The sequence below is a fragment of the Symphalangus syndactylus genome, chromosome 4 (assembly GCF_028878055.3).
Source record: "Symphalangus syndactylus isolate Jambi chromosome 4, NHGRI_mSymSyn1-v2.1_pri, whole genome shotgun sequence".
In the NCBI taxonomy this organism is placed as follows: Eukaryota; Metazoa; Chordata; class Mammalia; order Primates; family Hylobatidae; genus Symphalangus; species Symphalangus syndactylus.
Genome location: NC_072426.2, coordinates 55,787,815 through 55,814,340, shown reverse-complemented (window position 1 = coordinate 55,814,340; position 26,526 = coordinate 55,787,815). Strand labels below are relative to the sequence as shown.

General features: G+C 37.0%; 1 protein-coding gene across 1 annotated transcript; it reads left to right on the top strand.

Annotated features, from left to right (window-relative positions):
• Positions 1-3: 3 nt before the first annotated feature.
• On the top strand, positions 4-26,176 carry METTL14 (methyltransferase 14, N6-adenosine-methyltransferase non-catalytic subunit). Its single transcript, XM_055274727.2, has 11 exons — positions 4-235; positions 2,545-2,633; positions 4,001-4,088; positions 6,148-6,228; positions 6,596-6,683; positions 9,324-9,414; positions 12,088-12,229; positions 15,434-15,526; positions 18,802-18,918; positions 20,476-20,686; positions 24,861-26,176. Exons 1-11 carry the CDS (start codon positions 170-172, stop codon positions 25,163-25,165), a joined length of 1,371 nt encoding a protein of 456 aa, XP_055130702.1. The 5' UTR covers positions 4-169; the 3' UTR covers positions 25,166-26,176.
• Positions 26,177-26,526: the final 350 nt, after the last annotated feature.

Genomic DNA, 26,526 nt, shown 5'->3' with positions numbered 1-26,526 from the left:
GTGAGCCAATTCCGGCCGCGCCGGAAGTCTCTACTGCGGAAAGCTGTGAGGACACTCTGTTCGTAAGCTCCCGGTGACTATTGTGTTTCACAGGCTCGGAAGAAAGGTTGGACAAGGGTTTACTGGCGATTGACAAGTACTTGGGGTAGTGAAAAGCAGGATTTGGAACATGGATAGCCGCTTGCAGGAGATCCGGGAGCGGCAGAAGTTACGGCGACAGCTCCTCGCGCAGCAGGTCCGCGGCCTTGGGGGCCCCTGTGGGAGGGATAGAGAATGCAAGTGCGCCGCCGCCTCCTCCCTCCACACCCCGCCTTTTTCTGTCCCCTCTCTACCTGCTGCTGTTAAGGCCTTTCTGGTCCTGCGATCCTGATCCCTAGTTCTCCCTTTGTAGTTCTCAATTTTCGCGGAGATTCGAATGTTTTTACAGTTCCTTCCGCGGTCTTTGTGGTGCTAACCGAATGCCAGGATTAGCCTTTAAGCTTTGTGAAACTCCCACCGAGTGTCTGGCATGTTCACGCCAGGATGTCATGTTATCCCCTACATTTCTCTTCACTGTTTAAATGGTCATCTATTTCTTACTTTTTCTTCGTCGTCAGCCCCAAATTCTTGAGATTGTGGTTTCATTATGAAATACGTTTACAGTATTTTCTTTGACATCTTTCTGAAGACAACACTGGAAGTAGCCTGAGTGTAAATTTTAGATTCTATAGAGTATCCTTGTCACATCCACAGTTAGTATTTGAAATCTTACTCTGTGTTAGTCACAATAATCTCCTGAAACAGGTATTATTATCTTCACTTATCAAGTAATGAAATAGGCTCCATAGGTTAAGGAATTTTACTCCTGGTCGCTCACTTCTCTGCTGGGAAATAGAACCTAGGTTTGTCTCCCCAAAGCTTGCCTTCTAAACCATTGTCCTTCACTTCTTTCTTGTGTATGAGTAAGTTAACATTTGCTAATTAGTAGAGTGCACATGCAGAAAATACAGATTGTGCACAGTTCTACTTAAAATCGAGGCTGTATTTTCCATTCTAGTATTCAGATCAGTAAAAGTGATAGGAGCAATGCTATGTCATAGACTGTAGTTAGTCATCTTGCTGTTATTTTTCAGTAATGAAACTTGGTTTTAGTAAATGGACTTCTGAAACCTATCCTCTTTGTGATCTGATGAACAGATTTGTGGAATACGGCTAAAACCGTGGGAACTTGGAATCAGATTTGTTCCTTTGTTCCTTATCCTGCTGGCATTACGATCTTGGGCAAATCAAGTATCCTTTCTAAGTCTTCTTTTCCCCAACTTGTTTTATCGTATTATCTTCAAAAATGTTCAGTAGCTCTTTGTTGCTACCACAGAAGATGTTTTACTCCTTAATATTGAATTCACACTTCTATTTGACTCAAGATACATTCATAGGACAATTATTTGTTGAGTGTTTTACACTCAACAGATGCCAGGGGCTCTAGCTTTTAAAGTCTTTTATGAATTGGTTGCACTTTCGTTAGCCAGCCTTATAACCATTATTTGTTTACATTTGTTTGTATTTTGCAAAATTTTCCCAACTGCCAAACAAAATTATGTTACCATTTTAAGGTAGTAAAGTTCAGCCTTGTGTCTATAAATAGTAAGATTTAGCTTGAGGAAAACTGGATAGATTTTTATTAGAGCATAGGATAAATAAGTTACATTATATAAGCTGATGCCTACAAAATGTTTAACATGGTACCCACAACCCTGTGCAAACACTGTCTTATCTGCTTTTTTTAGTTATTGCTATTGCAGGTTGAATATCTCTTATCTGAAATGCTTGGGCCAGAAGTGTTTTGGATTTCAGGTTTTTTTCAGGATTTGGAATATTCGCATATTACTTACTGGTTGAGCATGCCAAATACCAAAACTCAAAATCTGAATGCTTCAGTGACCATTTCCTTTGAATGTCATGTCGGTACTCAAAAAGTTCCAGATTTTGGAGCATTTTGGATTTTGGATTTTCAGATTTGGAATGCTCAATTTGTATTAAATTGTGTATATTACTTCACAGGAAATTGGCTAAAGTGTGTTATTTTGAAATACAGATGGTTCCAGACTTACTATCATTTGACTTAACAATTGACTTTATGATGGTTTGAGAGTGATAGGCATCCAGGCTGCTCATTGACTTACGATGGAGTTATGTCCTGATAAACCCATCATAAGTGGAAAATATTGTAAGTTGGAAACGCATTTACAACATTTATTTTGAAACAGATTTACTTTCAACTTACAGTGGGTTTATCAGGACATAACCTCATCATCAAGGAGCAGCTGTATAACTGAAAGCATAAAATGTTTTGCCAGCTGTCAAACTCATTCTTAATTAATGCAGTTTTTTTCCAGGGTTTTTCCAGTTTGTCTTGCAAGCTGATTAATTCATTGTTGTGTGTGTGTGTGTGTGTGTGAATTAAGGTGTTTTTGTTTTTTAAGTAATATGTTAAATGCTGCTACAAATGCCCAGAAAGGCTATCCAATGCATTGTAATCTAATTTCTGATTTTGCCTTTTCTCAGTTGGGAGCTGAAAGTGCTGACAGCATTGGTGCCGTGTTAAATAGCAAAGATGAGCAGAGAGAAATTGCTGAAACCAGAGAAACTTGCAGGTCAGTCAAATAATTTTTTTTTTTTTTTTTTTTTTTGAGGCAGGGTTTCACTCTGTTGCTTAGGCTGGCTAGGCTGGAGTACAGTAGCATGATTATGGCTCACTGCAGCCTCGACTTCCTGGGCTCAAGTGGTACACCTGCCTTGGCCTCCCAAAGTGCTGAGATTACAGGTATGAGCCACTGTGCCGAGGCAGGTGGATCACTTGAGCCCAGGAAGTCAGGAGTTCGAGGCCAGTCTGGCCAACATGGTGAAACCCCACCTCTACTAAAAATACAAAAATTAGCCAGAAGTGATGGCAGGCTCCTGTAATCCCAGCTACAGGGGAGGCTGAGGCAGTAGAATTGCTTGAAACCGGGAGGCGGAGATTGTAGTGAGCTGAGCCAAGATTGTGCCACTGCACTCCAGCCTGGGAGACAGAGTGAGACTCTGTCTCAAAAAAAAAAAAAAAAAACTGTGAAAGGATTACTGTTTTAATAAATAACCCTAGGTAGGTATGTAGTGTATTAAGAAAAGCATCAAAATAATGATTTTAGACACAATGGTTTTTATTGTCAGTTCATTAATTATGAAATATTTATTTTCTGAGGATAGTAAGTTCCCATTTGTAAAGTACTTAGAAAATGGAATGTTAGACTAAGAATTAGCATATATACTATAAATAAACAAATGTATTTAAAAATTTTTTTTTGGAGATGGAGTCTCACTCTGTCACCAGGCTTGAGTGCAGTGGCACGATCTCGGCTCACTGCAACCTCTGCCTCCAGGGTTGAAGCGATTCTCCTGCCTCAGCCTCCCAAGTAGCTGGGACTACAGGTGTGTGCCACCACCCCCAGCTAATTTTTGTATTTTTAGTAAACATGGGGTTTCATCATGTTAGCTAGGCTGGTCTCGATCTCTTGACTTTTTGATCCGCCTGCCTCGGCCTCCCAAAGTGCTGGGATTACAGGCATGAGCCACCATGCCCGGCCTAAAAATTTTTATAAAAGAAAATATACTTTATCCTAAAAGTGGTATTTATTTGGTAGTTCAGAAAGCATTTCAAAATTTTTTCGTTATTCTAGTTTTCAATTTGGACATCTGTTTTGCTCAAAACAGATTAAAATAATACATACTATATAAATTTATTTTCAATATGTCCCTTATGGCAGCTTCTTTTCTCATTTGGTTGCTTTCTCATAAAAACGAAACACAGAATTATCAATCAGGTTATTTGACTTTTTGGATGACTTATAAACTGCATAGATAGATATTATTTAATCAGGAAAAATTTGTCTTATTCTGTTTTTATAACCTCTTTATTATTATTAATAGATACATTTATACATCTTGTATATATTTGTGGGTGATATTTCTGTTTATTTTTCAGGGCTTCCTATGATACCTCTGCTCCAAATGCAAAACGTAAGTATCTGGATGAAGGAGAGACAGATGAAGACAAAATGGAAGAATATAAGGCAAGTAGAGCGTGAAATAAGTTTATGGTCAAAGAAAACATAAATCCAAATGATAGATTCATATCCAGGAAAACGAATTTGATGGAAAGCCTAATTTTAAGATGTGCTAAAATAATTGTCAGTGGCATATGTTATCACCAGTTACATTAAGACCATTTTATCAGTTTTCTTATCTTTTCTTTTTTTTTTTTTTTTTTTTTGAGACGGAGTCTCGGTCTGTCACCAGGCTGGAGTGTAATGGCACAATCTTGGCTCACTGCAGCCTCCACCTCCTGGATTCTAAGGGATTCTTCTGCCTCAGCCTCCCAAGTAGCTGGGACTACAGGCGTGCACCACCATGCCCAGCTAATTTTTGTATTTTTAGTAGAGTTGAGGATTCACCATGTTGGCCAGGATGGTCTTGATCACTTTAGCTGGTGATCCACCTGCCTTGGCCTCCCAGAGTGCTGGGATTATAGGTGTGAGCCACCATGCCCTGCCAGTTTTCTTATCTTAATGCGAGAGTTGTGTAGATTAAATTAGGTTATATATATGAGGCACTTAACATGTCTGGTAAGAACTAGGTAATAATATTCTTTTTTTTTTTTTTTTGTGAGACGGAGTCTCACTCTGTCACTCAGGCTGGAGTGCAGTGGCGTGATCTCAGCTCATTGCAACTTCCGCCTCCCGGTTTCAAGCTATTCTTCTTTCTTCTTTCTCAGCCTCCCGAGTCCTAGGACTACAGGCACGCACCACCACGCCTGGCTATTTTTGTATTTTTAGTAGAGACAGGGTTTCACCATATTGGCCAGGCCCGTCTCTAACTCCTGACCTCGTGATCCACCCGCCTCGGCCTCCCAAAGTGCTGGGATTATAGGCGTGAGCCACCATGCCTGGCCAGCAGTAGGCAATAATATTCTTAAAGATGACTGAGGATATAAATGTATCATAAACTTTGGGCCCAGTGTGGTGCCTCACGCTTGTAATCCCAGCACTTTGGGAGGCCAAGACGTGCAGATCACTTGAAGTCAGGAGTTTAAGACCCTCCTGGCTAACATGGTGAAACCCTGTCTCTACTAAAAATACAAAAAATTAGCTGGGCATGGTGGCACACTCCTATAATCCCAGCTACTCAGGTGGCTGAGGCAGGAGAATTGCTTGAACCCGGGAGGCAGAGGTTGCAGTGAGCCGAGACCATGCCACTGCACTCCAGCCTGGGCAGCAGAGTGACTCTGTCTCCCAAAAAAAGAAAAACCACAAAACTTTGGGTAATTGATTGGATCAGATTTTGAGAAGCTGCAGTCATCTTTTTTGAGGAGTTGTTATTCCATGTTAACAATATTGGATAGTACAATCAAGATATTTTTAAGATTTATGGCCTAGACTACATTGTAGAAATATTTCTGAAAGAGGCTCAGGAAAAACCCAACTTCTAACTTGTAATTACAATATTTAGTTGAAATAGTTGAAAGTATTATGGTCCAAAAAACTTACTTTTGTTTTTTCAAGTTAATTGTATATAATAGAGATAAGAATGTATAGTTTCAATAAAATCTCTTGAAAGTTCAGTGAAATAATACCTAATCCTGTGAATATTGTCTTATATGTTGCAGTTCTGATAATATGTAACTTAAATGTTTGAGACTTTTTTTATTAATTAAAATGTTAGTGATTATTTTAGGTGGAACTATATGCAGTTGCTGATATTCTAACCTTTTTGACCTTTAAGCTTAGCAGTTTCATATTGCAACATTGGTGGTCATATCTTTCATGACTCAAACTAGACTCTAACACTTATATAGTATTGTATATGAGATAATTAGTTTTAGACAAATCAACCAACAAAATAGTACTGACAGTAATTATTATTTATGATAGTGAGGAAATTTTTTTATGAAAATAATCAACTAGCTAGATCTAATGATGGGAAAGCAAAGACTTCAGTGTTTGACTTTAATGCTAATTTAAAACATTTATTAAATCTTAAGGAAATAAAATATGTTGAGTTTTAATCAGGATGTGATAATTAGAGAAATAGCCCTTATTTGTAAAATATTTACTTAATCTTATGTTTTTCAAGGATGAACTAGAAATGCAACAGGATGAAGAAAATTTGCCATATGAAGAAGAGATTTACAAAGATTCTAGTACTTTTCTTAAGGTAAAATAAATAACTTTCAAATTTTGTAACTCTTCATATTTAAGCTTATACCTGAAAAGATTTTAAATACCTGTTTGTCTTCAAGATATTTTTCAATTACTGAGGGATCATTGTTATAAAATAAAGATTATTTAAAATTACTTATGAAATAGTCTTCTGGTATTTGGTTATTTAGTGTGAGATAACAGTATATTAATATCAGTAGCTACTGAAAAGTAATAATTTTAGTTGTATTTTCAAATATTACTAATTTTTAAATCTATCAATTGATTGCATTTTATATGACCTTGTAATAGAAAACAGTACAGAGATAATTTATCTGCCATTACAATGCATGTTACAAATTTAATTTTATTTTTTAATTTAGGGAACACAGAGCTTAAATCCCCATAATGATTACTGCCAACATTTTGTAGACACTGGACATAGACCTCAGAATTTCATCAGGGATGTAGGTATGTCAGATTTGTCAGATTTATTTGGAATACGCTATTGCTGACTCTCAATTACATGCATGTAATTTATCCAATTTGTGGATATTTCTAACAAAATTATTTTTCCAGCTTGACATCTTTTTTTTGTTCTCAGTGCTTCTGGTATACCTTCTTTTTCTTTCTTTTTTTTTTTTTTTTTGAGACGGAGCCTTGCTGTGTTGCTCAGGCTGGAGTGCAGTGGGGTGAGATCTCTTGGCTCACTGCAACCTTTGCCTCCCAGATTCAAGCGATTCTCCTGCCTCAGCCTCCCAAGTAGCTGGGATTACAGGCACCCACCACAGTGCCTGGATAATTTTTGTGTTTTTAGTAGAGACGAGGTTTCACCATTTTGGCCAGGCTGGTCTGGAACTCCTGAGACCTCAGGTGATCTGCCTGCCTCGGCCTCCCAAAGTGCTGAGATTACAGGCGTGAGCCACCATGCCAGGCCCTACAGGGCCCGTATTTTCTATAATCGATATTACTATTTTTTTGTTTGTTTCTTTTTGGCTCCATTTGGTACTATGCCTATTCTTGCATTTTAGACAGATTTATTGAGATAATACTTATATACTGTACAATTCACTCACTTAAAGAGTTTTTTTTTTAATGTATCCACAGAATTGTGCGACTATTTTCATAATCTATACTAGAACATTTGCATCTCCCCTAAGGAAGCCCTGTACCCATTAGCAGTCAGTCCCCATTTCCTGTCTCATCTACCCCTTCTCAGCCTTAAGTATCTGCTGATGTACTTTCTATTTCTATACATTTGCCTATTTTGGACATTTCATATAAATGAAATTATACAGTGTGTGGTGGTTTGTCACTGGCTTCTTTCACTTAGCGTATTTTTAAGGGTCATCGACGTTGAAGCATGTGCCTGTACTTCATGTTTTTAAATTGCCAAGTAATATGCTATCGTATATGTTTACCTTTCTGACAACTACTCACATGTGTTTCCAAGCAGCTGCCTGATTTTACATTTTTACTAACAATATATGATGGTTCCAATTTCTTCACATCTTGGGCACTTACTATTATCTATTTTTTATTGTAGCCATCCTAGTAAGTGTGAAGTGGTATTTTATTGTGGTTTTGATTTGCATTTGCCTAGTGACTAATGATACTAAGCATCTTTTCTTTATGCTTATTGGCCATTTAAATATCTTTTTTAGAGAAATATCCTAATACTTTGTGTATTTTTAAATTATTTCTTTTTACTATTGAATAACAAGAGTCTTTTATATATTCTCTTTGTGTGTGGATGTGGGCGTGTATTTTTTACATATTCTGAGTACAAGTCTCTTACCTGATGAATAATTTGCAAATATTTTCTCGCATTCTGTGGGTCACTTTCTTGATAGTATATTTTGTAGCACAAACACTCTTTTTGATATAATCAAATTTAGTTTTTCAAGCAACATTACTCTTGAAATAGACTAATTTTAATGTTTTTATAAGCAAAATGTAGATGTAGCATAAAAATTTATGGTTAAATTGTATAACCAAATTTAGATATAAACTGCTCTGCTCTTAGGATACCTGCCTCCCCAAGGCAAAGAAAACATACTTAGAAAACTATACAGATTGAGGAAAAGTTGTACCTTCTGTTTTATAGATGATTAGAAGCTGACTCTGCTGTCTTGAAACTTGACTGTAATAAAATCTTCAAATTCATTTTATTTGAAATGTGATCTGCAACCACTGATTGAGGAAGCTTTACAAAATCGTTTTCTTTTTTTCTTTGATATTAAAGTTACTAATATTTGTACTTCTGGTTTTTAAATTAGGAAGTTCATATAATTTATGTTGTTATAAATATGCTTCCTGTTTGGGAAGAAAAGAAACACTCATTTTCTTTGCTTCGAATAACTATCCAAGAAATTAAGTAAAAATCTTAACAATCAGGTTCTTTAGGATAAGAAATTTTTTTTTTTTAGCTAAGAGGAAGGGGGAAAAGAATCACACAAGAAAGGTAGTTGTTTTTTTCTTTTTTCCTGAATGTTAAACTGGATGCTAGGGGTGATTGTTTAACTTAATAAATATGTGATATCAAGTGGCTTATTGACTTGGACTGGGTTTTAGAACATCTGGGTTTGTTTTTTTTTTCTTTTTTTTTTTTTTTTTTTTTTTTTTTGAGATGGAGTCTCGCTCTGCCGCCCAGGCTGGAGTGCAGTGGTGTGATCTCAGCTCACTGCAAGCGCCGCCTCCTGGGTTCACGCCATTCTCCTGCCTCAGCCTCCCGAGTAGCTGGGACTACAGGCGCCCGCCACCACGCCTGGCTAATTTTTTGTATTTTTAGTAGAGACGGAGTTTCACCGTGTCTGCCAGGATGGTCTCGATTTCCTGACCTCGTGATCCGCCCGCCTCAGCCTCCCAAAGTGCTGAGATTACAGGCGTGAGCCACCGCGCCCGGCGAACGTCTGGGTTTTTACTTGCATGTCATTAGTTATGAAATCTGCATGCATATTATTTAAAATTATTAGAAATTAAGCTTCCTTAAAGATATGAGTCAAGTGGCATGTGTATTATTTTGTTTTCTTGAGAGGGCTCATAACTTTTGAATTACTGATACTAACTTCAATTGAGTTGAATTCGGAATTTACTGTTTTTTCTGCTCAGGTTTAGCTGACAGATTTGAAGAATATCCTAAACTGAGGGAGCTCATCAGGCTAAAGGATGAGTTAATAGCTAAATCTAACACTCCTCCTATGTAAGTATTTTTATTCAATTACTGTTTATTCCCAACTCAGGCTTAAAGTATGTTTGTTTATCCTGTAACCTTTTTTCTTTTTCCTAAATTTGACACTTATGTTAACATGCTTTATTACTCTGTTTCTTCTCTCTGCCTTTTTGTTTTTTGAAGGCTGGTGCTCATTATGTTGCCCAGGCTTGTGTCCATCTCCTGGGCTCAAGCAATCCACCCACCTCAGCTGGACTACAGGTGTTTCAGCCATCACTCTTGGCTCTTTCTTTCTTTCTTTCTTTCTTTCTTTCTTTCTTTTCTTTCTTTTCTTTTCTTTCTTTTCTTTCTTTCTTTCTTTTTTTTTTGAGATGGAGTCTCGCTCTGTTGTCCAGGCTGGAGCGTGGAGTGTAGTGGCGCGATCTCGGCTCACTGCAGGCCCTACCTCCCGGGTTCAAGTGATTCTCATGCCTCAGCCTTCTGAAGAGCTAGGATTACAGGCACACACCACCATGCCTGGCTAATTTTTGGCACACACACCATGCCTGGCTAATTTTTGTATTTTTAGTAGAGACGGGGTTTCACCATGCTGCTCAGGCTGGTCTCAAACTCCTGACCTTGGGTGATTTGCCCCCGTCAGCCTCAAAATGCTGGGATTACAGGCATGAGCCACCGCACTGAGCCCTATTTCTTCATTATAGCAAAAACGTTAATTTGAAACTCTGGTGCTGAGTTCACATGGGCTCTCAGTTTTTTTTCAGCTTTTCAGATAATTTGCTTAAAGTGCCTCTAAATATTTTTTCTTCTTAAAAGTCATCCAAGTCGGGCATGGTGGCTCACCCCTCTAATCCCAGCACTTTGGGAGGCTGAGGCAGGTGGATCACCTGAGGTCAGGAGTTTGAGACCAACATGCCCAACGTGCTGAAACCCCATCTCTACTAAAAATACAAAAATTAGCTGGGCATGGTGACGCGTGCCTGTAATCCCAGCTACTCGGGAGGCTGAGGCAGCAGAATCGTTTGAACCTGGGAGGCAGAGGTTGCAGTGAGCCGAGATCGCACCATTGCACTTTAGCCTGGGTGACAGAGTGAGACTCCATATTCTTGATAGCTTACTTAAAATGCCTTTAAATGACTTCTTGTCAAGTAATTTGTTTGTTAAAGGAAGCTTAGAAAACTTAGATTCAGGAAAGGAAGAAAACATATTAATTACAGCTTAGCATTCTAAGATACTATTCTTAACAATTTGGAATATGATAATTCATTTCAACCGTTGCTAAACAGAATAATGTTTTCCTCAGAAATGTATATGAGATCTCTGAAATTGGAGAATTTAGCTTTGAATGTTTTGTACATTTAATGATACGATAAAATGTATTTTGGGCCGGGTGCGGTGGCTCACACCTGTAATCCCAGCACTTTGGGAGTCTGAGGTGGGCGGATCATTAGATCAACAGATCAAGACCGTCTTAGCCAACATGGTGAAACCCTGTCTCTATTACAAATACAAAAATTAGCTCGGTGTGGTGGCGCACACCTGTAGTCCCAGCTATTCGGGAGGCAGAGGCTGAGACAGAATCGCTTGAACCCAGGAGGTGGAGTTTGCAGTGAGCCGAGATTGTGCCACTGCGCTCCAGCCTGGTGACAGAGTGAGACTCTGTCTCAAAAAAAAAAAAAAAAAATGTATTCTGTAAGTCATTAGAAGCACCACAGAATGTTTTAGTATGTGGAGAGGAAGTCTAAGTATACTGTAATATTCATCGTATTTTAAAATACACCTTTACTTGCTTGCTTATTTACTTATTTATTTATTTAAATAGAGACAGGGTCTCACTGTGTTGCCCAGGCTGGTCTCAAACTCCTGGGGTCAATTGATTCTCCCACATTGGCCTCCCAAAGTGTTGGTATTATAGGCATGAGCCACCATACCTGGCCTAAAATACACCTTTAATGAGATGTTGAGGTGGGAAGATCACTTGAGCCCAGGAGTTTGAGAATGTAGTACTCTATAATCAGGCCTGTGAATAGCCACAGCATTCAGCCTGAGCAATATAGTGAGACCTTGTCTAACAAAAAAAAAAAAAAAACAAACACCCATTTACATTTAAAGTATTTTAAATTTAAAATATTTTCATGCTATGTGAAAATAACTTTTCAGCAAAGGCCAGTACTAACTTATATTAGGTAGCATGAAAAGACTCTTTAGAAACATTTTTACTAATAAAAAAACTAATAAAAGAAAACTATTTGAAAACTGTGTTTTAGGGGGAAGAATTTAAAGCTTACAGAGAAATGGGTTTTCTAGCTAAACAATTAAGAATAAAACAATGTGATATTCCTTAGAAAATTCAGCTGAGGATGGAAAGGGTTTCAGAGATACATTTGAGTATGGATTTTTAATATTGAGAGAAGAATATATTCTGGGTGTACATGGGGAATAATAGGACTTTTACTATGTAGTTTAATTACGTTCATGTCTTAAGAAAGATCACTGGTAGATGGTTGAAGTCGATACTGAAGAAAAAAAGACTCAATAAAAAGGCCTTTAGTAATTAGCTTACTGATTACTTTGTAAATAGTGTTTAGTAATAATGTTTAGTGATATCTAAGACATTTCTTTCATTACCATCTGTTAAGGTATTTGAAAATCTTATTTAAAAAGCATTTTTAAAAAAACCTCATTTTTAATGCTTTAATCAAATAGGTACTTACAAGCCGATATAGAAGCCTTTGACATCAGAGAACTAACACCCAAATTTGATGTGATTCTTCTGGAACCCCCTTTAGAAGAATATTACAGAGAAACTGGCATCACTGCTAATGAAAAATGCTGGACTTGGGATGATGTATGATCAAACTTTCTACATTGTAATGAATTATTTATTTTCAAATGAATATGTGTATTTGGTCAGAAAGTGAGATAATAAATATCATCCCTACTTTTATAGGGATTATAAATACAGATTTATAGTGTAAATTATAGCTGAAGGTCCAAGGTACATTGACTAATATTACATTATCTTTAATTTGATTCTTCTTTTCGAGGCAAAAATTGAGCAGATAGCAAGTGAATAGGCTGTAGAAGACTCAAAATTTTGGTCTTAGAGTCCTTGGCTATATAGTTAGAGGAGTTTAAAAACAGAATGATTCATAATTCATTCTGCATTTGATTAGTTTCAGTAAACATCAGAGTTTTTTTATATATATAAAAACATGATTTCTACTCTTTAAACAGCTTACCATGTAGTAAAGTATGGATAAATAGCCTGTATGGACACATAATTACAATTTTGTTGATTAAATGATGGAGTCTTGCATAAGATGACATAAGAACAACTGACCAAACCAGGGTAGATGGGACATAGGAACATAGAGGAGGTGACACCTGAACAATATAAATAGATTAGTTGGAATTAGCCAAGAAAGATGTGGGACTGGGGTTACAAGCTGAAGAAACAACAAGAACAGAAGGGATGGAGGCAAACGACTATCTGGTTGTGGGGTGGAGGTCCTGTATGTAGGTTGGTATTGTTGGAACACAGATTGGGACTATCTTGAGGTGATGTGTTAGGAGTTTGGACTTTTATTCTGAAGACATTAATAAGTCTTTGAAGAGTTTTAACCAGTTTAGTGAAAAGGTCAGATTGGTGTTTGGAAGCTGGGCTAGAGTCTGGGAAAGAATTCTGGAAAAATGGCAGGCTGTGGTGGCTCATGCCTGTAATCCAGCACTTTGGGAGGCTGAGGCGGGTGGATCATGAGGTCAGGAGTTTGAGACCAGACTGACCAACATGGTGAAACCCTATCTCTACTAAAAATACAAAAATTAGCTGGGTGTGGTGGCACGCACCTGTAATCCCAGCTACTCGGGAGGCTGAGGCAGGAGAATAGCTTGAACCCGGGAAGCAGAGGTTGCAGTGAGCTGAGATTACGCCATTGCACTCCAGCCTGGGCGACACAGCAAGACTCCGTCTCAAAAAAAAAAAAAAAAATTCTGGAAAAAGGAGAATAATTAGAAGACTCTTTTCTTAGAGTAACCTAATGCTGAGATGAAGGCACGCTGAATTAGGGTAATAGTAGGAATGGAAAGAAGGTGATACATTCAGTAATGTTTAGGAGGTAGATTTGGTAAGATTGAGTGATTGGGATGAGGGGAAGAGTTAAGGATAACTCAGGGTTTCTATCTTGGGATAGGTGGATTGAATTATCACCAACAGAGTGAGTTTCAGAAGATGAGCAGGATTAGAGAGGTTAAATAATACTGAACAAGTTGATTTCTAGGTATATCTGAGACGTTCAAATGGAATAGGTCATAGGAGTAAAATATGAAACTCTAAGGACAGGCAGATCTGGTTTCAAAATACATATTTTAGAGGATTATCACATAAAATCCATGTAAATAGATGAGTTTATCCTGGGATCGTGTCTCAGGATAAAAATGTGGACTGACAGTAAAGCCTGGGAAAACATTTACATTTAAAGACTACATATAAAAGAAATTTAAAAATGAGTTGTTCAGTGATGAATGAAGAGAACCAGGAGAGTATGAATGTAATGGAAACCAAGGGAACAGTGAGTTTCAAGGAGAGTGTAATCAGGAGCGTCCTGCACTTCTAGAAAAGATGTGGGGCAAGGAAAGGACTGAAACTGGAAGACATGTTTCTTAGGAAATGGATTGGAATCTTTGCATGTCCCTTTCTGAGTTAATGGTAGTTACTACTCTTGGTAATATCTATTTTTCCAAGATTTACCTCTAATTCTTCCTCTTCCTTGAAGCTTTTCCTATTAGCTTTAATATTCCTAGCACTTTTATTTACATTTGCATGGCTCCTATAATGTAAAAGTTTTTCCCCTTCCCTGTTTAAAGTGTTATCTGTGTTTATTGTTGAAAAATCAGAAAAGTGCACAGAATGTAGTATTTCTAAGACTTAAGATTAAAGACTTAATGCTCTTGTATTTATTGCAGAGAAGTTTTCCAGATGGGTATAAATTTACATTCCTTTCAGTAGAGTTTAAGAATGTCTAGTTAGCCATATCCTCATTAAAGTTGAATATTAATATTAAAAACCATTTTTTATCAGTTTTATCAAAAGAAAAAACTTAAACAATGAATCTGATTATGTCCTTTATTAATAATTAGGCAGAATTTTGTTTTCTCTAGCCAATCCGTGAGGTTTCAGCAGTGAAGGTACAAGAGTTTCAATTATATACGATAAACTAATACAGTTTTTAAAATAAAGAAATTCTATTTTATATGCAAATTCTTGATTTCAGTTTAATTTCACTGTACTTCAACTCTGGCTGGCATACTGAAAAATTTTGTCTAGCCCCAGAGCCCTAAGCTCTTTAACTTTTATGAGATACTGTCCTAAAGAAAGTGCCAGTAGTTAATGTAATAAACAAAATGTAAATAAGAAAAGTGGGTTTCACAGGTGTTCTTTTTCATGTTAGAGTCAGTAGTGGTCATTGTGTTTTACTTAAGAACACAAGCATTAAAGTATCAACACTTAACTTTTAGAATTAGTGTCAAAAGAGAATTTTTTTTTTTGGCATTTCAGACTTAAAGTAGTAATCGTAGCAAAATATGTATATTGATTTATTGAGAAGTTCTTCTGTAGACACTGGATATCACAGTCCTCCCAAAACACTTATTGTTATATTTTATTTTAATTTTGTCCCTAACATTGGGCTCAGTTAAGTGCTTCGTTCTTTTTCAGTAAATGATAAAACATTGCTGGAGAATCTGTCTCAAGCTCCATCTTAAAAGATTCCATAAGTCTATAGCTATTGTTTCCTATAAGCTCTTTCCATATAAAAGCAAGTGTATATATGTATATATGTGCACACATGTGTGTGTTGTTTGTATATAAAGTAACAAAACAATAGAACAAGTAAGTTTAAGGATAACATTTATTTTCTATTATAGTTCCTAATGGAAACTAATACACTTAAGGAACACATCTATCCTAATAAATCTTAATTGTTGTTCTTTTGGATTTAGGATGAATGGGAAACAAAATACTTTCATGCAATATTGTTTTGATTTCTTACAGATTATGAAGTTAGAAATTGATGAGATTGCAGCACCTCGATCATTTATTTTTCTCTGGTGTGGTTCTGGAGAGGGGTTGGACCTTGGAAGAGTGGTAAGATGGTGCTTTTATAAAGTGGATTTTTAAATTAATAAGAAAAAAATGTAACAGTATGTTGCATAGGATGTTTGAAAGTGGATGTTATTTTGTCCTTTGTTTCTTAAATAATTCTAAAACAGTGAGAAAAAAACTGTCCAGAAAAGAACGTAAGAAAGGCAATACTTGTAAGTTAGTTTACCAGCACTGGGGATGAATGTGTAGCTCTTTCAAAAGACACTTCATTACAAGTACAGGAAGAGAACAGGTTAAAGATTTGAAACTCCAAATTATACCTCAAAAATGAGCTGCTTGGTATCATTTACAATTCTTTATGAGTAGCTAAAAAGTTTTCTATGAGTAGCTAAAAGTATTCAGGAGCATTGGCTCCTGAAATCCAAATGGAAGTCAAATAAAATTGGAAAAGTAACACAGCATATAGAAGACATGAATGAATGAGAAAGAAGTTATAATACCTGAACTTATTTTAAGTATCTAGTATTTAATTGTATTTCACAGCTTTTTTATTTTTTATTTTTTTATTGGATTTTTTTTTTTTTTTTTTTTTGAGACAAGGTACCAACTGTATTGCCCAGGCTGGAGTACAGTGGCACAATTGTGGCTTACTGCAGCCTCGACCTCCTGGACTCAAGCAGTTTTCCCACCTCAGCCTCTTAATAGTTGGGACCACAAGCACACCACCACCCCTGGCTAATTTTTTTAGTATTTGTAGAGATGAGGTCTTGTTATGTTTCCCAGGCTGGCCCCAAACTCCTGGGCTCAAGGGATCCTCCCACCTCAGCCTCCCAAAGTGTTAGGATTACGGGCATGAGCCACCACCCCTGGCCCTGATTGGCCTTCGCCAAAAGGAACAAAATAATATATATGCTGTTTTAAACAAGAATAACAACAGTATTATGACTAGGTATCAGAAGTCTTAATTTTGCTCTCAATTCAGCTGCTATGCAACAGTAAGACTTTGGGCAAAAAGATACTCACTCTTGAGGGTCTCAATTTCATCACATTTTATTGGTTGACACTTTACGTTTTTATGACATATTAGTTATTATACACCAAACTATCTCATTTAATGATTCCAATTTGGGGAGGTATCCATTTGACAATTGAAAAATTTAAGTAGGATTATATGAGATAATAAGTATGATTATATGGAAATAAGATTGTGCCCAAATTCTGAAATTCTACAATTACTTTATATTCTTTATATAAATAGTAAGGCTGTTGGGTAACATCATTGCTGCCATCATTTATTAACTCCACGGTAGACTATAACTGTATTTCAGTTGGATATCTCCATTTTTTTGGTGGTGGCTCTTCAAGATGCTATAGAAAAGTAAGAGCGAAACATACATGTTTTTATAGGTATATTGGTATTTACTTTGTTTTAACTTTAATATCTGACTTTGATCTTTCCTCTCATTCCCCAAATTAGATTGAAAATGATTAGGAGGTTTTTATCTTTTTTTTTTTTTTTTTTTTTTTTTTGAGACAGAGCCTTGCTCTGTCGCCCATGCTGGAGTGCAGTGGTGTGATCTTGGCTCACTGCAAAACTCTGCTTCCCAGTTGAAGCAATTCTCCTACTTCAGCCTCCTGAGTAGCCATCCAGGAGGTTTTTATCTTATTTGCTTATGTAGCAGTTTATCATACTGGTGAGAGTTTGGCGAAAAATGATTTAAAAAAATAATTCAGCGTGAGAAATACTCATAATCTTTTGATAAATTAGTGGATTAGGACATGTAGAATTTAGGTCATAGTGATGTTAATGACACCTGGTGCAAAATAAATATTTAGTAACAGGAACAGATATTGATCTTGATTTTGGAGATTTTAAAATAAAATTCTGGTGGGCACAGTGGCTCATGTCTGTCATCCCAGCACTTTGAGAGACAGAGGCGGCAGATCACTTGAGGCCAGGAGTTTAAGACCAGCCTGGCCAACATGGTGAAACCCCATCTCTACTAAAAATGCAAAAATTAGCATGGCTTGGTGGCACGTGCTTGGGGTCCCAGCCACTTGGGAAGCTGAGGCATGAGAATCGCTTGAACCTGAGAGGTGGAGGTTGCAGTGAGCCAAGACTACCACACTGAACTCCAGCCTAGGTGAGACTCTGTCTCAAAAAATAAAATAAAATAAAATTCTAAGTTTCATTTTGAGGTGTTATCTTACATTACCCAATAAGCATTCCTGAAAAGTGTATGTTTTATACTCTACTATATCTTTTTTTTTTTTGGTTCAGGGCGAACTCCCAACAGGATTTCCTGTGGTGGAAAGGAAGCTTGTTGGAAGGTTTTATTACTATTATTATTATTATTATTATACTTTAAGTTCTGGGATACATGTGCAGAACGTGCAGGTTTGTTACGTAGGCATACACGTGCCATGGTGGTTTGCTGCACCCATCAACCTGTAATCTACATTAGGTATTTCTCCTAATGCTGTCCCTCCCCTAGCCCCCAACCCACCTCTACTGTATCTTTATATGTACTTGATCATCATACCAGCAATACCATACTTATTTATTTATTTTTCCCTCCTTTACTCTTAAGTTGATGGGGATAGGGACTGTGTCTTATTCATGTTTTTATTTCCAGCAGCTAACCAGCACTGGCATATGGTAGACTTTCAGATGTCACTGTGAGCAATCATTTAGCTGGTATTTGTTTTATGTTAATGTATAACAGCTTCTAGGACATTAAGGTTCACATCTCTTATTTTCTAGATTATATAGAGATGAAAGTACCATTTTACCCAACAAAGAGATACACGTAACAATTTTAAGTTTGAACATTTTTACAGTTGTATTAAATATAGAAATAAGGTTTTATAAGACTCTCATTTGAAGTTAGCATTTAGAAAAATTTCAACAGTATATAGCTTTGTCAGAGAATAGAATATTGAGGTGGCAGGAATCAAATTGTGTTTTGGATTATTTTGTGATTACAGAAGGTCTGAGTGCTTAGAATTCAAAACCCCGTGTCCATTGATGACAACAGAATGTAGAATTGGGAGATGATGTAATCCTTTCTATGTTTTGATATTTAACTATATATGTGACATTGATATCCAAAAGATATATATGCATTCCGTATTATGGCTATATATTTAAAGACTGGCATTTCTTTTTATATTCTACACTGAAACAAAATTACCTGGAAACCTTGGAATATAGTGTCTGAAACCTCTAGAAAGTTTTTTTTAATGCTGGCGGTTATTGTAAGTATTGTTTATTTCTTTAAGTTAAGGATTTGTGTTTAAAATTCTTTTGTTTCTAGTGTTTACGAAAATGGGGTTACAGAAGGTGTGAAGATATTTGTTGGATTAAAACCAATAAAAACAATCCTGGGAAGACTAAGACTTTAGATCCAAAGGCTGTCTTTCAGAGAACAAAGGTATTGCCTTTACTGATTTGCTTTTTTAAATTTTCATGATTTTCTCTCAAGCTTTTCCAAATCACTATATACTGTTTAACTTTAGTGAAAAGGTCCTTTTCTTAGACTTGTAAAGACAACATTGAGCATTACAGGAATACATCCAAATTAGTTTTAAAATGTTTTATTCATTATCTTAGATCAACCCCACCATGCTAGAAAGGGGAGTATATATTCCTCCATGTCCTAAATGCCGTATTTCTAAGTTAGGTAAAGGCTTTTGATCACACTGACCCACAGAATTTTTCCAGGCTCAGAAAGAAGAGATAGCAAGACTCTAGCTGGCCAGCTTAGAGACGTATTTCTCTCTTCTTTCCTTCTTTTTCCTTTACAAGAACTCCTGAGAACTTCTGTTTCTTGTGACTCTACCCTGCTAGTATCAGGCTTTAACAGTTTTTGTTCTTACTTTTTAGGGAGCCACTGGTGGGAGGGTCTTTCTTATTAAATCTTTTTTGGACTGGAATCATGCCTAGGTAATGAAGCCTCCATAAAATCCCAAGACAGGAGTTGGAGAGCTTCTGGGTTGGTGAACCTGTGGAGTTTCTGGGACAGTGGTCTGCTTGGAGAGGGCACAGCAGCTCCATGCCCCATGCCTCATGCCCCATACTTTTCACTATGTGTCTCTTCCATCTGGCTGTTTTTGAGTTGTATCCTTTTATAATAAATAGGTCATAATAAGTAAAGAGCTTTCCTGAATTCCTCAAGCTGTTCTAGCAAATGATCTAACCTGAGGAAGAGGTCATGGGAACCTCTGATTTATAGGCAGTTGGTCAGAAGCACAGGTGACAATCTGGACTTGTGATTGGTATCTGAAGGTGGGGCATTCATGTGGTTCTCAGCCCTTGACCTGTGGGGTCTGTACTAACTGGGTAGATAGTGTCAGAATTGAATTGAATTATAGTGTTGATGGAGAAGTGGAGAATTGGCTTGGTATGGGAAAAACCCACACATCTGGAATCAGAAATGAAGTATTCTGAAAATACTGAGTGTTGTAAGTGAGTGCGTAGAAAAGAGTTTGTTTTTCTTATTTACATGGCAGTCTTTCCTCATCCAGAGATCCAGGTTTTCCTGTTGTTTTGTTGCCCATAGAACTGTATCTCACCAGAAATGGTGGCTCACTTCTGTAATCCCAGCACTTTGGGAGGCCAAGGTAGGTAGATCACTTGAGCCCAGGAATTTGAGACCAGCCTGAGCAACATGGCGAGACCCTGTCTTTACGAAAATTTAAAAATCAGCCAGGTGTGGTGGTGTATTCCTGTGGTCCCAGCTGCTTGGGAGGCTGAGGTGGGGGGATCACTTGAGCCCGGGAGGTCAAGGCTGCAGTGAGCTGAGATCATGTCACTGTACTCCAGCCTGGGTGACAGAGCGAGACCCAGTCTCAAAAAAGAAGAGAAATAACTGTATCCCAAAGATTCGGAGAAATGAGGATTGTTTTAGAATTGAGGACATCAGAAATGTGAAAGGTTTTGGAATGACCGTTGATGAAAACAGATTAATTGGTCTGCTCTTGTTATTTAGGAACACTGCCTCATGGGGATCAAAGGAACTGTGAAGCGTAGCACAGACGGGGACTTCATTCATGCTAATGTTGACATTGACTTAATTATCACAGAAGAACCTGAAATTGGCAATATAGAAAAACCTGTAGAAATTTTTCATATAATTGAGCATTTTTGTCTTGGTAGAAGACGCCTTCATCTGTTTGGAAGAGATAGTACAATTCGACCAGGTAGGACCTCAGTTAACAACTTTATGATTCTTTGGGTTATGCATGTCAAGAAATAGGACATGGTGCTGTGTAAAATAAAGTTCTTATGCATTTGATTCCTTTTCTTGCTGTACTTTAAATATGAACAGTTTCAGGTCCACAGCAAAATTGAGAGGAAGGCACAGAGACTTTCCATATACCTGCTGCCCCACACGTGCAGAACCTTTCTAGTTATCAATATCTCCCAACCGAGTGGTACATTTGTTACAAATGATGTACCTACATTGACACGTCATAATCACTCAAAGTCCACAGTCTACATTAGGATTCGCTCTTGGTGTAGTAATTCTATGAGTTTAGACAAATGTATAATGACATCTATCCACCATTATAGGATCATACTCAATAGTTTCACTGCCCTAAAAATCCTCTGTGCTCCACTTATTCATTCCTACCCACAACTCTTGACAACCACTTATCTTTTTACTGTCTCCGTAATTTGCCTTTGTCAGAATGTTATATAGTTGGAATTGTGTAGTATGTAGCCTTTTTGGATTGGCTTCTTTCATTTGGTAATTGGCATTTAAGATTTCTCCATTCCTTTTCATGGTTTGATAGGTCATTTCTTTTTAGTGCCGAATAATATTCCACTGGATGTACCACAGTTTTTGTATCCATTTACCTACTGAAGGACATCTTCCAAGTTTTGACAATTATGAATAAGCTACAATGGAAATCTGTGTACAGGTTTTTGTGTGGTCATAAGTTTTCAGCTCCTTTGGGTAAATACCAAGGAGCACAAATGCTGGATTGTATGGTAAGAATATGTTTAATTTTGTAAGAAACTGCCAAGACTGTCTTCTGAAGTGCCTGTACCATTTTGCATTTCCACCGGCAGCGAGAGTTCCTGTTGCTCCACATCCTCACCAGCATTTGGTGTTGTCAGTGTTCAGGATTTTGGCAGTTTTAGTGTGTGTGTAGTGGTATCACATTGTTGTTTTAATTTGCATTTTTCTAATGACATATGATGTAGAACATCTTTTCATATGCTTGTGTGCTATCTGTATGCCTTTTTTGGTGAAATGTCTTTTAAGGTCTTTGGCCCATTTTTTATTTGGCTGTTTGTTTTCTTATTGTTGAGGTTTAAGAGTTACTTGTATATTTTGGAGAATAGTACTTTATCAGATTTGTTTTTTGCAAATATTTTCTCTTATTCAGTGACTGTCTTCTCATTGCCTTGTTGCATGTTTATTTTCATTTAATTTCTGCTTTTTTATTTTCTTTCTACTTTCTTTGGATTTACTTGCTATCTTTCTATCTGAAGTATTTTTAGATTGATATTCAGGTTAGGGGTACAGGTTTAATTTTGTACTTGTAAACTACTAGTACAAAAAGAAAGAAAGAAATTGAATAGGCAAGAGTTTCAAGAAAGAAACTCTGGCAAAAATTTAGTATTAGCTACATGCAAATAAGGAAGAAAAATTTGATTGATCAAAGTGTAGATGTTTGGGAGTTAGCCATATAAATAATAGTATGTGCAATTGAGAGTCTGTTCAAGAGACCTTAATGTATGGCCAGGCACTGTGACTCACGCCTGTAATCCCAGCACTTTGGGAGGCCAGGGTGGGCAGATCACTTGAGGTCAGAGTTCGAGACCAGCCTGGGCAACATGGTGAAACCCTGTCTCTACTAAAAATACAAAAATTAGCTGGGTGTGCTGGTGTGTGCCTGTAATCCCAGCTACTTGGGAGGCTGAGGCAGAAGAATCGCTTGAACCTGGGAGGCAGAGGTTGCAGTGAGCCGAGATTGTGCCACTGTACTCCAGCCAGGGTGACAGAGTAAGACCCTGTCTCAAAAAAAAAAAAAAAAAAAGACCTTAGTTTATTAAGTTGCTCCTCAAATACACTTCTTCCTCAAGGAAATAGCCTAAGGTATTTCACATATACCTTAGGAATACAATTTACCATTGCTTTAAAATAAAATTTACAGATAACTATGTGAGTCAAATACACTCTGAAGCCAGACAATTTTTTTTTTTTTTTTTTTTTTTTTTGAGACCGGTTCTCACTCTGTTGTCCAGGCTGGAGTGCAGTGGCACGATCTTGGCTCACTGCAACCCCTACCTCCCAGGTTCAAGTGATTCAGCCTCCTGAGTAGCTGGGACTGCAGGCATGTGCCACCACGCCTGGCTAATTTTTTGTATTTTTAGTAGAGATGAGGTTTCACCATGTTGGCCAAGCTGGTCTCGAACTCCTGACCCCAAGTGATCGCCCGCCTCGGCCTCCAAATTGCTGGGATTACAAGTGTGAGCCACCACACACCCAAGCCAGACTATTTTAAACTTACTGTGTTCTTAGTAATACCGTTAGAATTTCTAGTAAAACACAATGTTGCCACGCAGAATTTGGAGGAGAGGGGAATCCCTTGGACTTCTATAGCCAGTGTACTCTGCAAAGATTTCCATGTTTTATGTAAGAGACAATATAGCAAGGGAGACAGAGTATTAGTTATTTTTATTATATCTTTAAATTTTCTGTTTCATATTCCTTGTTTGTGGTGTTCCACATATATTGAATATTATCTTCCATAATACCACAGACATGCCAAAAAACAAACTAGAAGGCAGCAAATAAAAATCTCATGGATTTAATAGTCAGTGAGAGCCCATAGGTGTGGAATGTGCTCTTGATCATGATATCTGCCAGGTAATACATAAAAGACACATTATAATTGACCTTTTTTTCTTCAACTATTACAAATCTTACTGTATTCGTGCACTTTTAGAAACTAAGAATGTTTTTAAAAACAATGAACTAAGTATTGTACAGAAATGGCTACTGTATTTTAGAATGTGATCCTAGTGAAATATTTTTCATTTTATAGCTTTTTATGATGCATCTACTTTTCTAAGAAATAACCTAAGGATGATGGGGCAGATACATTATAAACCTAATTTTGCAGATAACCTAGTTCTTACAGATAATTGGACCTGCCCCAAATAATGCTGTGTCTCTTGTAATGCTCCAGAGGCATATTTTCAGGGTCCCCTGCAAAGGGCATGTCTGTAAGAGTCACCACACCCAAAGAACCCCAGAGCATGGTGTCTGTATTGGGTATTTGTAGTTCCTTCCATTCTAAAGACAGTTTAATCAATCAGAAAATATCCTTATTACAAGCAAAGTTGTCTAGCAATATAATTGGCAAAATAGCTTTTTACCTACGGAAGTATAATGTGCAGTGGAGATTCTGAGATAGAAGAAATACTTTTCATTTCATGTAAGAAATATATTTGAATTGGATGTTGAAGGGTGGGATTTTTAACAGGTTGACAGGATAGAAAAGAAAATAATATGGGCACAAAAATCGGGGTTAGTATAGAAACAGTTACTATAGTAGTTCATTGTTTTACTTAGAGGTTCATGAAAAGCATTAATGAGAAGTGTTATTGGAAAGTTCATTCAGCCATCATTGTAAAAGATCTTAGATTTCATATTTATGAATTTGGGCTTTGTGGAAACAGTTGGAACGTTTTTGAGCAGAGAAGTGACATGTTTTAAGCTTTGCTTTAGGCTTTCCACTTTTAGAGGGAGAAGAAGCTATAGGTTGGGAGATCATTACAGTACATATGTGTGTCTGTTACACATGTGTTATGTGGTAGGGTATTGACCTTGTAAAAAAAAATAAAGGCTTAAATTTGAGGGTGGCAGTAGAAATGGAAAGATAGGAATGAGTGGGAATAAGATGGTAGTGGCTGAATTTCTCAGACCTATCAACTGAGAATATTTTCTAGTTAGCAAGTGTAGAGCAAAAGTTGGTTCCAAGATTTTAATCAGAAAATGGCACCATTTACATAAATAGGAAGATTATATATAATTTATTACAGTTTCACTAAACCCAAACTCAGTGTAATGTAAAGGATTTTTTTTCTCTAAGTTCTATTCTCACAAAAGATAGTACGTGGATGAGGAGGATATTTTACAAAAGTTACAATCCAGGAGGAGAAACAAGACATATACCTGTGAAATCTTTAAAACATGACCACAGTTAAGTGCCATTCTGTAAAAGAGATCAGTATTGGATGAATGATCGGGACATCTTTAAGAATGCATTGGGGATTTGAACTAGCTTCTAAAGAATTAATAAGAGAGGAGAGAATTGCAAATAAAAAGTACAACCTTTTTTTCCTCCATTTCAGGCTGGCTCACCGTTGGACCAACGCTTACAAATAGCAACTACAATGCAGAAACATATGCATCCTATTTCAGTGCTCCTAATTCGTACTTGACTGGTTGTACAGAAGAAATTGAGAGACTTCGACCAAAATCACCTCCTCCCAAATCTAAATCTGACCGAGGAGGTGGAGCTCCCAGAGGTGGAGGAAGAGGTGGAACTTCTGCTGGCCGTGGACGAGAAAGAAATCGATCTAACTTCCGAGGAGAAAGAGGTGGCTTTAGAGGGGGCCGTGGAGGAGCACACAGAGGTGGCTTTCCACCTCGATAATTGTTGAAGACATTGAACCTATTCATCCTCCTCTAACCTTCTTTATTGCAATTAAATTTCAAGTGGGAGACTTAACTTTAGAACTCACTTCCAGCTTGCACTTTGCTTTAATTTCTCTGAGCTGCAGGGTCTTAGCCAGCCTCGCTTGCAGTTGTCACACACACTGTCTAGTTTTTTTCAGGATAAATGAATGATTCTGCCTTTTGTTATGTGCATGAACAGAATGGAACAACTCAAGTAGCTTCATCTTCAGAGACTGAATTTATTCTGATAGATTTCAACTAATTACAAAGGATTTTGCTAATTTTTGGGAATAAATAATGGAAAAAGATCCAGTCTGTGGTATCATGCTAGTGCTGACAGGAGCTGGTAATGCACATCCCGTCACTGCTGCTATAGCAAATGGGGAGCTGTTTGGGTCCTTGATAGAATAGGGTTGGAAAAGATGGTAAGCTTCTGTCAGGGTTTTAACGTTTTCTTGATGAAACAATAAAAAGAGGTAAGCTTTTTTCTTTTTTTTAAGTTTTAAATAAACTCAGATATAATTTGAATACTGAGGAAATTAAGAGACTTTGAACAAAATCACCTCTTCCCAAATCTAAATCTGATAGGGGAGGTGGAGATTCCAGGGGTGGGTGAAAGAAGAGATAGAACTTAGTAGGCAGACTTAAAAAAAAAAAAAGTTCATCATCATAATCTCAATTTTGTGGCTATGACTCCTAATCACGCTTCCTAAGAAGCAAAGGAGGACACATTCATGTGCTAGATAGCACTGTGGTGTGGTCTTGAACTTGGATTGACCTTAAGTTTTATATTCCTCAAATAAAAGAGAGGCAGCAACAAGATACCTCATTATCAGATGCTTGGTTTAAACATTTTGGGACTAAAATACTTGGTGTGATGTTTGTTTTTAAAATTATATAAGACTTTATGCTGTCACTTCTCTTGCTGTACTGTAATTCATGTTTTAAATGAATTTGATAATGAAATTATACTATTATTCTTGATGAATACTTTTCTTATTTTTATGATTTTTCTAATGAAACTTTAAACTTTTGAGATTTGAGAGTCTGTTTTCTATAAGTAGAATTACTGTTGTTACCAAATGAAAAAGGACTGACCTAAAATCAGTCTCTTCTTTTGGTCTGTGATGGATTTTAATGGCCGTTCTGTGCTCATATATACCTAAGATGAGATTATATTACATCCACCAAAGACTCAGTTTGAAGGTAAGGAATGAGTGATAGAAGAAATAAGGCTGAGATCCTTAAAAGCCTAATTAACTTGCTTAACCCATTAGTACTATCTAGTACAAGACAGCATTTTTTTGCTGAAATTATGGTTTTTGCTGAAATTACGGT